Source organism: Durio zibethinus, chromosome 25, assembly GCF_047325235.1.
Source record: "Durio zibethinus cultivar Kanyao isolate XHJ-2024 chromosome 25, ASM4732523v1, whole genome shotgun sequence".
Lineage (NCBI taxonomy): Eukaryota > Viridiplantae > Streptophyta > Magnoliopsida > Malvales > Malvaceae > Durio > Durio zibethinus.
In genome coordinates this window covers 19,178,318-19,196,265 of record NC_143186.1, presented here as the reverse complement: position 1 = coordinate 19,196,265, position 17,948 = coordinate 19,178,318, and the positions used below count along the sequence as shown (strand labels likewise).

Below are 17,948 nucleotides of genomic sequence, written 5' to 3'. Positions count from 1 at the left end.
CCTGAATAAGTTTGGGATGAAAAATTGCAAACCAGTCAACACTCATTTGGCTCAAAATGAGAAACTTATTAAGGAAGATGGAGCTAACAAAGTTGATGGTTCTATTTATAGAAGCTTGGTTGGTTGCTTATTGTATTTGACACCAACAAGGTTAGACACCATGTATGCTGCAAGTTTACTCTCTAGGTTCATACAAAATCCTAGTGAGTTGCATTTTAAAGCTGCAAAAAGAGTGTTGAGATATGTTAAAGGAACCAATGAACTTGAAATTTGGTTCAAGAAGAATGAAAGTTCAAGATTGGTTGGATTCACAGATAGTGATTGGGCTGGCTCTCATGAAGACATGAAAAGCACTTCAAGCTATGTGTTTTTCATTGGATTAAATGTGTTCAGCTGGAATTCAAAGAAACAAGGAACTATGGCTCAATCAATAGCAAAAGCAGAGTATATAGCTGCTACAGCTGCTGTTAATCAAGAAATTTGGCTAAGAAAAATTTTGATGGATTTGAGTCAAAAGTAAGATGATCCAACATAAATTTTTTGTGATAATCAGTCAGCAGTTGCAATGGTCAAGAACCCTGTGTTTCATGGGAAAACTAAGCATATTAAGATCAAGTATCACTTTATTAGAGAAGTTGAAGCTGAGAATGAAGTGAAACTGGAGCATTGCAAGTCAGAAGATCAAATTTTAGACATTCTGATAAAGGCCTTACCAAAGGCAAGGTTTGAAACATTAAAGAAAAGTCTTGGTGTTTCCAGTAGAAATGCCAAGGATGAGTGTTAGTGTGTTAGTGGTTAAAGCAACTAGGTATGGCATTTTTACTGGCACTTTTATAACAAGTTCTGTCATCTGATCAGTTTAGGTAACATGATGGATCTATGCATGATGATCCATACTGTTAGGCAAATAACTTTTGTAGTAGTTAAACAATTTTTTGTATTTTTGAAACTTATAAATTAATGAAATGAAGCTCATGATTTGATGAGCTAATTTACTTCAAATGACAGATTAATTTCTTTTGTTTTTTTTTTCTTTGTTCTTCCTCTGCTCTAAATCCTTCAAGATCCATACTGATTCATGCCACCATTTAGAACACCATAATATGCTGTCATTGGAGTTGCTTGAACCAATTTGAAACTAGAACCACCAGTCATGACTACTGGTCCTTGCAGTAGGTACATCATGATTGTGTTTTCCCTCATATGTGGTTACAACGGCTTTGGACCATGAGATGCTCTCTCAACGTGTTTTCTAACAGGGCAACCGGCATTTGTGCACTTATAATAACTCCTACATAAAAAGAAAGCAGAAAATAAAATATTATCGAATAATGTAAGAAACCAGAATAAAAGAATATGGTCAAGACGCACACATGACACTAAAGTATGTGCCTTGAAGTCTGCATGCAATGAATTTATAGCAAAACAACAAAATCCAAATAACGCTGGAAATAAACTGAATAGAAGATTCTACAAACATTCAGTTGTCCTCTCTAATTTATGACAACGCACAAAGGTCAGCATGCTTCCTATGGAGATTTATGCCCACCAATGTTGCGTTTGAGAAGCTATATGTCGAAACAGATGAGCTTATTAAGATGTGACTTGCAATTTATGATTCTAATTCTATCATCATTGATTTAATGATATGTACCTAGGATTAGGATTTCCTCTCACTACTTTTTGCCCATATTTGCGCCATCGATACCCATCATCCAGTATATCAACTTCACTCAGAGTCTGAACAACAACACGTGGTTCCCGGATTGGCCTCACCACAGGAGCGATATCAATCCCACCCTCCATCTTCCTGCTCATAGTTTGATAATATCACTGAGCAAGACAAATCCACTGAGGAAAAAGTTAAAGCCTCTATCGAACAATAACAATACCTTCGCTTTGAGAATGGATCATCATCGTCAACCTCATCTACATTATCATCATTAGCTGTGACAGGAGATAGATCGGCAGTACCATTCGGCTCAATATTATGAACCATCTGGTCAAACATGCTGGATGGCTTGTCTAAAATACGAAAAAAGAAAAGATTAATTCACAAGCAAAAAAGTACCCTTAACACATAAAACTGAATGTGTAGCCTTTTCCCTTACCATCTCTACCGGTCAAAGATGAGACCTTGTCAGATCTTCTTGGCCAGACATGATATTACCAGAAGAATATCGGCGGCTAGGTTGAGGTTTAGGATGATCATGTGTACCTTTGTATATTATCTCTGTGATCTGTCCATCATGAGATCGCTCAAATAGCTTTTTACTTCACAATTAGGATGTGTACATTTGTAATAACTGCGTGGAAATTCACTTCCTTTAACATGTTTCTGTCCATACTTTCTCCAGTTGTATCCATCATCAGATGGCACTGATGGACCACCTCCTCTAGGATCAGGCTGCCCTGACTGGCGTCCCACTATTTGGGTTCCCTATCTGGTTTAATTCGTCTACATCAATTTCAGCCGGAGCACTAGCCATAGAAGTAGCTGTCTGCACTTGAACCTCACCCTTGAATCAACAATCAGGACATACAAGGTCCATCTTCTTGGCCTTGGAATCTTCACATGTTTGGTCGATCATCTGGACATCTCAAGTTCTCAAACAAGCCTCTAGCAATTTCTTTTTTGGATAATTTTATGAGAATCATACATCAAAATGTGTAACCAAAGCTTTGAATTCAGGCACATTATCTGAGAGGCAATGGTCAAGAAAAATACAGGTATACACTGTAGTAATCACAAATTCTCCAAGTTAAGACAAGATGGAAACATATTCCTTACAAATTCCATTTCAAGAACTTGTTTACAACACCTTCCTGTAATAATACGTGTATCAGTTCCACTTTTGTACAAACTACAAAGTTAATACAAACAGTGATTGGCAACAGAAGGAAGCTTTTAGTCCAGTTAACAAGATCAGATCAAATAAAAACTAATATATATATGTAGAACAATCCATATTTAAGAATACAATTCTAGCCTTTTCTTCTTTTACCAGCCAAAAAGATGGGGGAAAAAAAAAAGAAATCCTATCCACATTTTATTTCTTGTCAACTACATTGTCAACAGATTTAAGGACCTGTTAGTATTCTTCCCATGCTCTGTGGAAATGCATAAGAGTGATTTAGGGGTGTAATTTCAACACCGCGACCTTCACTTGGATTTTCACTAGATCCATACTGATTCATGCCACCATTTAGAACACCATAATATGCTGTCATTGGAGTTGCTTGAACCAATTTGAAACTAGAACCACCAGTCTGTGGGTCGCTTTTGACCAGTTCAGAAGGCAATTGATGATGCTCGTTTGAACTATTTTCAGGAGTAGAACTGATTCCAACACCAAGATCAAGGCTAATGGCATCAATTTCTTCTGATCTAATCCTTGATGGCCCATTCATAGCTACTGATCCTGCTGTATCATGACTACTGGACCTTGCAGTAGGTACATCATGATTGTGTTTTCCCTCATATGTGGTTATAACGGCTTTTGGATCATGAGATGCCCTCTCAACGTGTTTTCTAACAGGGCAACCAGCATTTGTGCACTTATAATAACTCCTACATAAAAAGTAAGCAGAAAATAAAACATTATAGAATAATGTAATAAACCAGAATAAAAGAATATCGTCAAGTCACACACATGACACTAAAGTATGTGCCTTGAAGTCTGCATGCAATGAATTTATAGCAAAACAACAAAATTCAAATAACGCTGGACATAAACTGAATAGAAGATTCTACAAACATTCAGTTGTCCTCTCTAATTTATGACAAAGCACAAAAGTCAGCATGCTTCCTAAGGAGATTTATGCCCACCAATATTGCATTTGAGGAGCTATATGTCGAAACAGACGAGCTTATTAAGATATGACTTCCAATTTATTATGATTCTAATTCTATCATCATTGATTTAATGATATGTACCTAGGATTAGGATTTCCTCTCACTACTTTTTGCCCATATTTGCGCCATCGATACCCATCATCCAGTATATCAACTTCACTCAGAGTCTGAACAACAACACGTGGTTCCCGTATTGGCTTCACCACAGGAGTGATATCAATCCCACCCTCCATCTTCCTGCTCATAGTTTGATAATATCACTTAGCAAGACAAATCCACTGAGGAAAAAGTTAAAGCCTCTATCGAACAATAACAATACCTTCGCTTTGAGAATGGATCATCATCGTCAACCTCATCTACATTATCATCATTAGCTGTGACAGGAGATAGATCTGCAGTACTATTCGGCTCAATATTATGAACCATATGGCCAAACATGCTGGATGGCTTGTCTAAAATACAGAAAAAGAAAAGATTAATTCACAAGCAAAAAAGTACTCTAACACCTAAAACTGAATGTGTAGCTTTTTCCCTTACCATCTCTACCAGTCAAAGATGAGACCTTGTCAGATCTTTCTTCTTGGCCAGACATGATATTACCAGAAGAATATCGGCGGCTAGGTTGAGGTTTAGGATGATCATGTGTACCTTTGTATATTATCTCTGTGATCTGTCCATCATGAGATCGCTCAAATAGCTTTTTTACTTCACAATTAGGATGTGTACATTTGTAATAACTGCGTGGAAATTCACTTCCTTTAACATGTTTCTGTCCATACTTTCTCCAGTTGTATCCATCATCAGATGGCACTGCTGGGCCACCTCCTCTAGGATCAGACTGCCCTGACTGCATCCCACTATTTGGGTTCCCTATCTGGTTTAATTCGTCTACATCAATTTCAGCCGGAGCACTAGCCATAGAAGTAGCTGTATGGGCAGGTACTGAGAGACTCAACTCATTTGAGGAGCCTATCATCTCACTCTTAACCGAAGCCGATGAATTGAATGATAGAGTCTGGTATTGACCTTGGATTTGCAGAGATTGTTCACTTCTCTGATGGTTTAAATCTGCAGGTGCCTTGAATAAGCAAAAAACGTTAGACAACTATATAATTCAACCAACATAACACAATGAACTTAGATAAGGATGTCAGTATTGAAAAATTTTGAGGAGAGAGAAGAGATAGCACGCTGCTAAGTTTACGTGCGCCAATGATGCCTTCTGACATGATGCCTCTGCTGGTTATCTAAAACATCAGTTACCTATTGCAGAATCTATGGCAGGGTAGAAAATGATGCAGAAGAGAATTCAAATGAAATCAGGATTATAGATGACCACCTAATCATATAGCTATGGCTATGGTGAAATATAAAATGATTGTACATTAATAAGACTAGCTACAGGGGCAAAAGACACAAAAGAGGAAAATATTATTTAAATTTCAATCTCAAAATATTCATTAACATTTGTCAGGAAATTACCATATTTGATCCAGGATGGGGTCTAAACTCAAAGCAACAGGGATTTCTTTCATCAAAAGCATTAGAACACACAGCAGATGCCGAATATGTACTAGAAGCAACAGAGGCATGAACTGCTTGAGGCTTAATGAGAGAACCAGTAGTTGGTGAAGGCTCTGCCTGGAAGAACAAGAAGACAGAACAACAAATTACTCCATATAGTTCTATAAAACCGTTGTGGTTCCGTTCACCAACAAGTAACAACTGGTAAACTTCCAGATATTATTCTCATCAACATGAATAAGTACATAATGTTCAAACTCGGCTAGCGATCTAAGATTAAACAAACTAATTCTATCAAATTTATTTAGTGCCAAAAATAACATACAATAAAGGAAGGAAAGACAAGATTACAGAACAAACCAACTAAAGGTGAATAAAAGCAAAATCCATTCAATAAATATTCATGTAATTCTGGTTAACCCTACACTTGATGTGGAAAACAAGTCTGTAAAACCTACTACTCAACTCCTTTGGCTTCACTACTAATTCCCTTTTGCAAATTCAACTCTATGTGATGTCATATCCTCCATTAAATCACAGGCAATCATGTCTCTTCTCTTCACCTTGACCCACCTACTTTCTATTTTCCACCCATTCATTTCATTGCCTCCTAGCACAACACACTTAAACAAACATCCATTCTTTGATCTAAATCAAACAAATGCCTTTAAAGAAGCATCAGTCCATCCATCCACTCCATCTCACCATGGGCATCTGTTCCATATTATTCCATATTCTACAGCACACCGTTAAAACAAGGACAAACACCAAAACTATGAAAAGCTACAATTCCCACAATCAAAAGGGGGTGATTCATTATGTGAAAAAACAACATTGACATTAAAAAATAAATCAAAACTATAAAAAAAAGGTTCCATCAAAATTTTATACTTCAAAACATTAAAAAAAATAGAAAAGCCTTATTCCTCCTTCCACAATATACAAATCCATGGAGGCTAAGGAACCATATTTCATAATTTATCTAATAATTGCAATAATAAAGCATCAGAATCTTTTTTCTCTTTAAAGTCCCCAACACCATGAACCGGTTCAAATATAAAATCAAGCATTTTAAAGAACCTCAAAATCAAAGCAAACAAATATAGAAACCCATTACTTTTATCCCTTGAGCATCTCTTTCCCTGAAAATTAAATCCAAATCACATCATTCAAAAACCTAGCCAACCAAACCCAGAAAAAAAAAAGGAAAAAGAAAAAAGAAAAATTCCCCACTAAAAGCTACTTTAGGAAATAACAATCAAAACTTTGAATCTCACATTGCTGAATTCTTTAGTCAATTAAAAAAATTGGGTTTTTCTTAAAAAGAAAAAAGAACTAAATTTTACCAGTGAATTCTCAGAAAGTAGCCAACTTTCCTCCATTTTCTCAGGAAACAAACATAACCCAGAACCGATCCAACCCCAAAAAACATAAAAAAACAGCTCTAACCTTAAAATCTGAAAGAAGAACAGGTGACTCCAAGAAAGAAGAAGGACTAAGCCCAGGTGGGATCGTAATACAAGCCGACCTTGAGATCGGTAGCTTAGCTGGAGCCACCAGCTTGTACCGAGCTCCACCAGAACCAGCCGAACCCAATAGATCGGGCTGAGTTGTAGCAGCTGCAGCTGATGAAGAAGAAGCTAATATTTGTTCCTCCATTATCATTAGCCAAAGAAAAAAAAGAAGACAAGACAGTGAAGAGAAGAGAGTCAAAAAGGAGTTGATATTTATGTCTGTAAAAGAAAAAGGAGGGAGGGGTATATAAGTAAATTCAAGTGAAATTTTTTTTTTTTTTTAATTTTCTTTGGTTTGCCTTAAATTAAAATAAAAATAAAAACTTTAATATTTCAAAAGAAAAATTAGAACTTTAAAATTGTTGGGAGTGAGATCGGTTTGGTGTGTTGGAGAAGGTTGTCAGAAGAGAGGGACAGAGTTTAACTTGTTACATTGGATCTGGGTCTGGGGTTTGTGTCATTGCCTTGCCTTGTCACTTTTTTTTTTCAATTTTAATTTTAATTTTAATTTTAAGTTTTTAATAATGGTTTTTCTGTGGTTTTTATTTTTGGAAGGTGGTTAAAAACTTCAAAAGGTAACCCATTTTGTCAAGGCAATATCACACTTTTTCTTTCTCTATTATTTTCTTTTAAACCAAAAAAAAAAAAAAAAAACAAATCTTTGTCTATGTTTTGGTTTTGAGTTATCTGTCTATATGTAAGCTGAGCTTATGTACTAATGAATTTGGATTGGATTCACATAAATTTGTACTATAATTGGTATGGAAAAAGGAAAAGATAAGGGGGAAATTTTGCTTTATTTATGATTTTTAAGTAAAAAAATAAAAATCAATTTAATCAAAGTTGTCAAAGAATAAATTATGATTATTATTTATTAAAATTAGAACTTTAATATTTTATCAAAAAATTAAATAGTTAACTGGTTAACTTGATTAACCACCGAAATCCTAACAAAGAACTAATCTTTCCATTAGGTTTTATTTATTTATTTATTTACTTTTTTCTTAGCCTCTATAATTCAATACAAAAACCTTCTAAAACTAGAGATATGACAGCTCCCTTTAATAAGTGAGGGAGAGAAATTTAAGCTTCAAAACCTGCTTTAGCTTTTTGACAGATGAGTTATAATTACTTGTATTATGCTCTTAGATCAGTCATTAGCAAAAGATGACTTTTTAATTATAGCCCCAAAGTTGAAAAATGAAAATCTATGTCAATTTATGTTCTTGTTTGTATGTAATAAAACAACATTGCTATAAACATTATAAAGGACACATAATCATGATTATGGGACCAAAGCAAGAATTTGCTCAAACTGTCCCAAAATGGTTTTAAATGAACATTGTAAGTACTTACAAACTTTATTTCTGCAAATGGTTATAAACTTTCATGATTGTTGCTTGAAGAATTATAGAATGAGACAAATGGATTTGAGTAAAAATTGGTGTATATACAAATAAAGGTATAGTTAGGGCTCAGCTTCATGTCAATTTGTCACTAAAAGCTTTTGAAATTTAAGCTTTGGGTACTTTCACAAGCAATGTCTTACCAAAGCTAAAAATGGGTTAACATGAAATGTAATGAAACAGCACTTTAGAACAGTGAACCATTTTTACTAGGCTAACAAATGTGTTCTAAGTTAACGCTTTGGGTAAAAAAAAATTTTTAAGTTAAACCTTATTTTGATTTATTTGATTCAAGCAATCATATCAGAACTAATGTCGGCTTTTATTACCAAGTGTTAGCATTAATCAATGAGAGACAGGAAAGCTACCAGTTTAGGTAGTGTCCCTCCCTTGAACTGCTTTCTGCAAAGCAAAGTTTCATAAATGAGCAATCTTGTAACTGTGTCTGCGTCTCAGAACTTGCCGTCAGGCAACCGATAAGATCATAATGATACCAAGGAAAGAGACATATCACAATATCACAATCACTTTAACAACCAAACCTTTCCCTTATTCACTCCGACATTAACCACCTAGAACCATAAAAACCTACTGACTTTAACACCATGATGAGAAAATAACAGTTATCAGACATTACATGTATAAAGGCATCTCATTAAATCCTAGTTCTTAAGCAATAAATTCTACAAATCATCCTGGAAGCAAAAACTGTAGCAAAAAAGAGGTAAAAAAAATAAAACTCCGACAGGCAAACTCAGTGATAAAGAGAAAACGAGGTTGGATGGGCTAACCCCATTGTCCAGAGCAGCTAGTGGCCTCAACTGTGGAAAAAGAAGGAATATATTGAATTAGTACAACAAAAAATGATTTCTAAGCAATGTTGTCGGTCTGGTTTTATTCATAAAAACAAGACAGAGTACTATAATGAACAGAAAATGGCTAGGTGGTTGTGTTTGTGACTTCTACATTGAAAATTAATGTCATCTCATAAAAGAAAATCATCATGTACATAAATCTTCTGATCAATTTGCAAAATTATCAATAAATAAAACACTATGTAGCCTCAACCATCAGAAAGTCAGTCACCAAATCTAGTTTATGCAATGCTACCCACTTATCAAAAAAACAGGAGTGCTTTACAACAACCAGTGCATCAATGCCAGGCCAATGTGCTAGCGTCCAAAAGCATACGACGGGCAATAACAGCTACAGTGGACGGTAAGATGGTTGGTACTGTGGTGGTAAACCATATGGACCGTAAGTAGGCAGCCTGTCATAAGAATATAAATGGGATGCAGCAGGGTTTGGATTCACAGAGAAACCCATGGGGGCTCCTGCCAAACCATATAATGCAGCTGATGAGCCTACATAAGGATTAACAGCAGAAGTGGAGCCTGCCAAACCATAAGGACCGACTGGCGACCTCAAATATGCAGCAGAATGATCTGGCAATAAACTTGCTGGCCGAAGATGAGATTGCTGGAATGGGGGAACCGCTGAACTTGAACCGCTAACACCCAATGAGGCTGCTATAGGAACAACAGATGCAGTTATTTTAGGACGCTTGTTGCCACTCTGCTGCAGCTTTCCCAGTGCCTGCTTCTTCTTCTTCTTCTTTGCCTGCTGACTTGCCACCTGATTGGCCCGCTGAATAGCCTGCTGCTGCAGAGGCTTGGGAGCAGGCGGTGTTGCAGGAGGTCTCCTGTCTGCCTGCTGCTTCTCAAGCTGCTCAATACGCTTCTGAAGGCACTCTTGTGAATACTCAGTTGCTAGTTTGTTCTCTTCAATTATTTTAATTACAGCTTTCAAGGCAGCAATTTCTTTGGCTGTGGCCTCATTCTGCATGGGATAATGTGATTAAAATATATATAAATATTGAATGCTAGAGTATCATCTGAAAAGTTTGCAGGAAATGAAACTTTACCTGTGACTTAAGAGAGTTCTTTCCATCCTTGCAAACTTGGTTAGCAAGCTTCTTTGTCTCCTTCAGATAGTCATCCAAAAGTGGCACCGGTGGGAATTTTTCTGCTAGCCCAAACTCAAATATAAATCTCACAGCAAGTAGTTGTTTGCCACTATCTAACAGTTTTCGAATCAAATCTGCAACACATAAGGCAAGGCTGTTATCAGAAGCTACTTCTTAAGTTACAAGATCAATACTGGCATGAGGGAGGGAAATCTAAATCTCAAAAGGGGCAGAAAATTATGTAAATTCTATGCCCGAAATACATGAAATCACCCTGAATTACAACTTGAGCTGATTTTTTAAAAGAGAAAACAATATGCTACACCATTACATGTGCGCACAATGATTTGATGCAACAAAAAGATCTCCCCATGCTTTTCTTATTTATTTTTTGATCCATGAAACATTTTTTGTCTTTTGGGAGGTCACCGTGCTTATGTTTCACTTGCGTCTTGCCAGTGACAATCGAGTAAGCTATTCTAGCCATAAAACTTTTAATCAAGGTGAGTCTCCCATCTAAACTTTTTTGTTCAAAACAAGATATAAATTTCTTTTTAATATAGCAAAAAAGTATCTTCATTTCCTAGGTAAGCAATTACATCAAAATTCAAGGCATTCAACATATGCATTACAAAAGATCATAAAACCCCCCAAGGATTGCAGGCATTCAATTAAGTCAAGTTACAGTAGGTGTATATTTCCAATACAATGCAGAAATTTGATGACTGAAACTCATCTTACCATTCTCGGATATGCAGCAAACTATCTCATAAAAGAACTTTTTCTTATTGCATGGAATAAAAGAACTTTAAATGCACATGAACAGTTGAAAAAAAAAGCATAAACACCAACCATAAAATCAAATAAACCAAAATGCACGACAAGAATCACATTCAACCAACTTGAACCAAGACCTTTGACATATCAATCCATACATGAAAGCTTCAATTCTCAAAACTCTATCACACCTAATAATCAAAATCAAGCATTCATGATAAAACTCATCATCCATGAATGAAAGACATTTAAATGCGCATAAAACATAGGAAAACAAGCATAACACCATTCCAAAATAAAATAAATCAAAATCCACATGATAAGAACCGCGTTGAATCAAGAAACCAATAACCTTACCATGAACTTTCTCCCCTAAACCAATTGACCTACACAACATTGTAGCTTGCCGGAACCTAGCAGCCATAAAAAAGTAACCAACAAGCTCCTCTTTATCAACCACATCTCCCAAATTATAAGTTGCCATTAAATGCAACAACGCCAATGTCTCCAAAGAGTTATCTTTGCTCAACCTGACCTTGCCTTTCCACTCTAAAGCTAACTTCTTTGCTCTCTCCCTCACTTCTTCACTAAAACTTACACCAGTTTCCATCAACTGCTCCAACAAAAACACGCAAACCCTCCTCAACCCGAACAATTCTGGGTCTTTATCGCCTTTAGACTGTGAATTCTCCGCATAAAACCCCTCCATTGCATCTAAAACCATCGCCCCAGGATCCGGAGCACTCTTTAGAGCACCTGGAAGCTCCATTCGGATAGCTTCCCGTTCCTTTACACGGTCATTTATGTACTTCCTCAACCCCTTCCCATCCATTCCCTCACATAACTCCTTCAGCTCTGGCCGAGTCACCACCGAGTCAATACGGCCTGACGCTGGAGCTGAACCATCAGACTGCAGTCCCATTGAATTTGACGACGAGGGTTGGTCACCATTTAACGGTTCGATCTGATTTAATGGCCGATTCGCCGCCACCGGCTCAGTGGCTGCGTCAACTCGGTCGTTTCTCGATAACGGTTTCGGTGCAGATGGGTCTCCCTGTTTTGACAATAACGATTGCGTCGAGCACCGAGCGAGCCCCGAAGCGGGGACGGCATCAACTGGGTGGTGACCGGACTCGCGAGACTCGAGGAGTCGGAATCGTTGAGTCACCGAGTTCTGGATAGCGGTAAAGTGAGAGTCGAGGTCGGACCAGGGAAAAGAGAAAGAAGAGAGGTGCAAAGAGTTGGCTTGGAGATCATCGAACGCTTTCTTGAGTTCGTCCTTTTTGACGTCTATGAGTTTGATCGCCGATTCTATTGATTTCAGCGACGGTGATGTCGTCGCTAAACGATTTTCCGATGACATTCTTTTAAGAAATTAACTGAACTATGAAAAAGGACAATTAATAAAAATAAATCCCGAACAAATAAATAGCAGAGTTTTTTTTTTTTTATATATCATAAAAATAAACATATTCATGGGCTGGACTTCATGTAACACTTAAAATTGTTGGCCCAATCCGGCCCAAGACAATAAGCTTCAAATTTTACTTTTTTTTTTTCACATAATTTTTCAATAGTAATTAAATTATCTGATTGTGTAATTAGTTTTAAACAAATTAACTACATTAGAATTTGGATCACAATAATGGGCCACATGAAGTTCTCTGGTAATGGTTGCTTTTTTCTCCATTTCCGTCCAAATATACCCACAATCGAAGTGGGCATGCTTTAGAATGTGCTGCAAACTCCATCATTTTGTGCCTTTCCCTATAATTGTTGTCCCCATGAGAGAAACAGAAAAGACAACCCAAGTTGTTGGAAACAGCAAATAGGGCTTTAAAGTTTTTTTTTTTTTTTTCACATTCTTTGCAACTTTGTTTCTTTAAGAAGCTCTAAACACTTGACTGTCTTAAACGTCGGAGCACTTCCTAAAGAATTAACTCCAATTCTCTTTGATCGTACTTTCTTATAGTAGGTACAGACAATTCCCAGCATAACCTTCAAATCATTGTCTAACTCACTTATACCCAAAACACCATCATCAACTTGTAATTTTTCTATTATTATCATATTACGACTTCTTTCATATAAAAAAGAAATTGAACATGAAGCATTTCCATTTGATAAAAAGGGATTGTTTAGTACATTATTTTCTTTCCCTTTTTTTGTTTGCTTAAATGCAAATGTATATGCTACAAAGGTTATTAATAAAAATAATAGTCTCATAACATTTATATCCTTTTTAATGTTGATATCCCATATAAATAAGATGCGTATAAAACCTTTTAATTTCAGTTGTCCTACCGCATGCTTGCACTACTCATAGAGCAATAAAGTTCCTTCCCATAAATTTTGGGCCCCCCAAACAATTTAGTTCCATTATCATGGAAATAGCAACCAAGAAAAAGAAGTGGATAATCATGACAAGCAAACATTCTGATAAAGGAATGGACAATGTTATGATCAAATATATATACTTTTTTCAACAAAGTGAAAAAAAAAAAAAAGAAGATATATTTCACTCAATTGATTCACTGGATTATGCAAAATTAGCCTTAATTTCAATAGTTTGCTCTCATTTTCTTTGCAGTACTATTGTGCCTTTTACAGCCACAGTTGCCCCTCTTCTGTTGCCCTATGAGTAGAGCAATAGACCAATTTAGAACCATAAACACTTCATATGGGGACCATGGGTCTTGCTTGCATGAGATTTTTTTTTTTTTAATTTGGGGAAGAGATTAATTCAATTGGATCATGCATTAATCAACTTAATTAAGTAATTTAAACACATAAAACGGCATATTATTATTTTTTAAAGGAAGTTGAGAATTTAAATTTAATTTTTATGTATAACATATATGTATTTATCATTAAACCAAATATTCTGTTGCAAAAATATTACTTTATTTAATGGGATTAAGTTGAAAATAAAAGCTAAGGTGCATTTAAATATTATAATATCTTGCTTCACTAACACTTTGCAATTTGCTTACCCAAATTAAATTCACTTGTTCTACAAAAATAGTCATATAATATTTGATCAATTATAAACACGTGATTCGTTGGTAAAATATTTTATTTTTAATTTCAATAACCGAAATTTAATTTTTAACAATCTTGCCAAAGAAGATATATACAATATTTTAAGATTTGACTAGAATTTTGCTAATTTTGTTAGTTTTGAAACTTAGCAATATTGTCAAAGAAATTGATTATTGAAGCATGCATTAATGGCTATCATATGCAATTCACATCACATTATTGTATGCTAAGATTGGAGAAAACAAATTGGACTATGAAATCACATGTTCCTTCACGTTTTAATAATTTAGATAGCAAAAGCCTAGGATGTCACGAGAAAATGCCAACCTCAAAAACTATGGATCCTAGCTTCTATAATTCTTTTGATATATACCATATTTTATAAGTTTTGAGATATGCATATATTAAAATTAATTATAATTATAAATATTGATATTCGAGAACCAAGATTATGATTTAATAATAACTCTTGAAGGTTACGAGTTTAAAAGAATTTAGTCGTTAATGTTTTCTTTTGATAAATTAAAAAGATAAGGATTAAAGTATTAAGGGTAGATTAAAAATTAAAAAAAAAAAATTTGCAACACAACATTAAGGAAAAAAAACTAAAAATGTTATTTAATTTAGGCTATTATTAGGTTACTTTTTGAAGAACCAATAAGCATGTGCTGCCACCAAATTCTTAGGTACAAAAGTTTGTTTATCACTATTTGTTGTTACATAAATCTTGACATTACATTAAAAAAAAAATCATAATATTCGACATTCTACTTAATTAATTAATTATATCTTCATTTGGTGCTTGATTCCAATATGCTATAAACTTCATGGAAATCTTTAAATATTAGTTTCATAATTTCATAATTAAAGAGTACCGAGATGTTTACAGATAAGTTATTATTTTAATAGTATTTGAATAGGTCTAAAATTAAGAGTTTCGAATTCAAATTTCAATCGTAATTTTAAAAAAATAAAAAAATAAATGATCAAATAATTATGAATTAATTGATTAATGATATGTATTAATATAGATCCTAAATTTGAGATAATAATGGATATAGTATAGTTTAATATTGCTTTTGTTAAGATAATTAAGTTCAAAATTGATATATAATAAAAAAGTTAGCAATTGATTTGTTTCTTGAAAAAGAATCTGACAATCAATATATATACATCTTTATGATCATGTTCCATTCCATAATTTTAATCTTTTTAGTTTGGAAAAGAGGGATTTTAATTCTATTTTTTGAACATTCAATCGTGTTCTACTCATTGAATCAAATACTCTAATATTTATCTGATAATTTTATCTTAATTTCTAATAATTTTTAATAAAAAAAAACTCTAAATTCAAATAAGATCAAATAAGATCTCACTTCATGTTGATTTCTTTTTTTTTTTTGCTTTTTGGAGAATCTAATCCTACCTTTTAGTAAGTTCCAGTTGATATATTTGGTAACCCCATAATTCCTGCTTTACCAAATTGGATTTTCTTTCAACAACTTTCTTGCAAGCCAAACACACTCCAACTAGACCAATGCAAAATGAAAAAGATGGAAAATTCAAAGTCATAGACTTGAAATTAGACTTGTTCTTCCCCTCAATCACTAGAGCTCTCTAGTTTCATCTAGACCGTCCAACTGATCCACAACCAACTCAAAAAGCACCCACATGCTTACATGGACGGTTATCATTCAATATAAAAAAGGTCCAAAGTCAACTTCTTTATTACTTACAACATACAAGAAACAAAACCTCAAAAAAAAAAAAATGCAATTAAAATTAAAATATTTTCAAATTTTTTATTTTTTATTTTTTCGAAATTTTTAACTCGATTCATATTTGCTTAATTCATATACGCGTTTTAATATACTTAAATCTGATTGTATCATTTATAAATCTGATCATTATACATATCATTTTAATCGACATTAGCCTTAATTAAAATCATAATTTAAAAAAAAAAATCAAAATTCCTTAATCCAACCTATATAGGTTGATGTAAATGTAAATTAACCATAGTTAATTCCACCTAATTTTTTAACCTAAAATACTTCTACTATAAATACTACTCTTCAAAACCCTTTAGCTTTTCCATGCTTCGTGTTCCGTTACGCTTTTTTTCTGGTTCAAAGTCTTTGCTTCTCATATCTCTTTAATGGTGAGTTCTCCATAAACCCTTTTTTTTATTTTCTTTTTTGTTTTTTTTTGGCTTGAAACCTTAGTTTTTTATGATATAATTGTCTTATGTTTTATGGGTTATCGGTGGTTTTTAAGATTCTTCTCTTCATGTTAAGATCTTTTGCAAAGTCTAATAATTTTAAGGGTTTTCTTTTATTTTTGTTCAAGTTTTCTTGTTTTTCATTGGTTTAGGCCTTAAACTTTGGTCCCAAAAGGAAAAAAAAATTGTTGGTTTTTTTTTTTTTTTGTTCTTTTTCACTCATGTTTTTGCATGATTTCCATAAGCAGATGCCTAGCGTCAATCCAGACCAGTCCGACAAGGATTCCGAGCCCTTTGTCGAGATCGATCCGACGGGTCGTTATGGTCGTTACACTGAGCTTCTAGGATCTGGAGCAGTAAAAAAGGTTTACCGAGCATTTGATCAAGAAGAAGGCATTGAAGTTGCATGGAACCAAGTCAAACTAAGAAACTTCTCCAACGATCCAACCATGATCGATAGGCTTTATTCGGAGGTTCGTTTATTAAGATCATTAACCAACAAAAACATAATCTCATTGTACAATGTTTGGCGAGACGAGGAACATAGCACGTTGAATTTCATAACTGAAGTGTGTACTTCTGGGAATCTGAGGGAGTACAGGAAAAAACATAGACAAGTTTCAATGAAGGCATTGAAGAAATGGTCAAAGCAGATTTTGAAAGGCTTGGATTATTTGCATACTCATGAGCCTTGCATTATTCACAGAGATCTTAATTGCAGCAATGTTTTTGTCAATGGAAACACTGGTCAGGTATGCTTTTGTTTTGTTTTTTTTTTACATGTTTGGTAACTAAGATAGGAAAAGCAAAGAAAATAAGAGTAGAGAATATGATTTATGATGGCTACTTTGGATGCAACCTTTAGTGATATTAATCTTAACAATTTGATTTTCAATAGGTTAAGATTGGTGATTTGGGATTGGCTGCCATTGTTGGGAAGAACCATTCAGCACATTCAATCCTTGGGACACCGGAATTTATGGCACCGGAGTTATATGAGGAACATTACACAGAACTTGTTGATATATACTCATTTGGCATGTGTGTGCTTGAGATGGTGACCTTGGAAATTCCCTATAGTGAGTGTGACAATGTGGCCAAAATTTACAAGAAAGTTTCTAGTGGGGTGAGGCCTCAAGCCTTGAGCAAGGTTAGAGATCCCGATGTAAAAGCATTCATTGAGAGATGCCTTGCTCAGCCTAGGGCAAGACCGTCAGCGGCGGACCTGCTCAAGGATCCATTTTTTTATGAAGTTGATGATGATGAAAATGATGATGGAGTCTCTTCTTGACTAAGGCTTATCAATATGTAGTATGAACTCAAATAGGCATAGATTTTTGTATAATTTTTAATTAATTGCTTTTTAATCTTTGTAATTAGGATTGATTTGGATGCAAATCCAAATTAATGATTGCTTTTTCCCCTCAAATCTCTCTTTCAAGTAGGTTAATTGGATATATATAACTTGGGAGAGACTTTTGGGGATTGGTTTGTACATAGTGGTTTCAAAAACAGACAATTTTCAAGTTTGAATGGAAAGAAGATTGTGTGTGTAAAGCCTTGAATTCCTCTATCTTTTAATCATTTTTTGAAGTTCAAATTGCAAAACTTATCAGATAAAGATCAATTGAGATTAGGGTTG

General features: G+C 34.6%; 3 protein-coding genes and 1 pseudogene across 4 annotated transcripts; 1 reads left to right on the top strand and 3 right to left on the bottom strand.

Moving 5' to 3' along the window:
• Positions 1–912: 912 nt before the first annotated feature.
• On the bottom strand, positions 913–2,795 carry LOC111276115 (putative WRKY transcription factor 20; annotated as a pseudogene). The gene is made up of 4 exons (XR_016333474.1): positions 2,112–2,795; positions 1,893–2,025; positions 1,655–1,810; positions 913–1,291 (listed from the first exon to the last, which is right to left on the bottom strand). The product of XR_016333474.1 is annotated as a putative WRKY transcription factor 20 (transcript).
• Positions 2,796–2,931: 136 nt separating this feature from the next.
• Positions 2,932–7,118, bottom strand: LOC111275619 (putative WRKY transcription factor 20). The gene is made up of 6 exons (XM_022861051.2): positions 6,830–7,118; positions 5,339–5,497; positions 4,394–4,934; positions 4,176–4,308; positions 3,938–4,093; positions 2,932–3,571 (listed from the first exon to the last, which is right to left on the bottom strand). Exons 1-6 carry the CDS (start codon positions 7,043–7,045, stop codon positions 3,082–3,084), a joined length of 1,695 nt encoding a protein of 564 aa, XP_022716786.1. The 5' UTR covers positions 7,046–7,118; the 3' UTR covers positions 2,932–3,081.
• Positions 7,119–9,288: 2,170 nt separating this feature from the next.
• Positions 9,289–12,441, bottom strand: FRL1 (FRIGIDA like 1). Its single transcript, XM_022861053.2, has 3 exons — positions 11,401–12,441; positions 10,225–10,400; positions 9,289–10,139 (listed from the first exon to the last, which is right to left on the bottom strand). Exons 1-3 carry the CDS (start codon positions 12,404–12,406, stop codon positions 9,507–9,509), a joined length of 1,815 nt encoding a protein of 604 aa, XP_022716788.2. The 5' UTR covers positions 12,407–12,441; the 3' UTR covers positions 9,289–9,506.
• A 3,671-nt stretch (positions 12,442–16,112) lies between these two features.
• LOC111276426 (Protein kinase superfamily protein) lies at positions 16,113–17,877 on the top strand. Its single transcript, XM_022862157.2, has 3 exons — positions 16,113–16,246; positions 16,555–17,058; positions 17,205–17,877. The coding sequence occupies exons 1-3, from the start codon at positions 16,244–16,246 to the stop codon at positions 17,595–17,597; spliced, it is 900 nt and encodes a 299-aa protein (XP_022717892.1). The 5' UTR covers positions 16,113–16,243; the 3' UTR covers positions 17,598–17,877.
• The last annotated feature ends 71 nt before the right edge of the window (positions 17,878–17,948 follow it).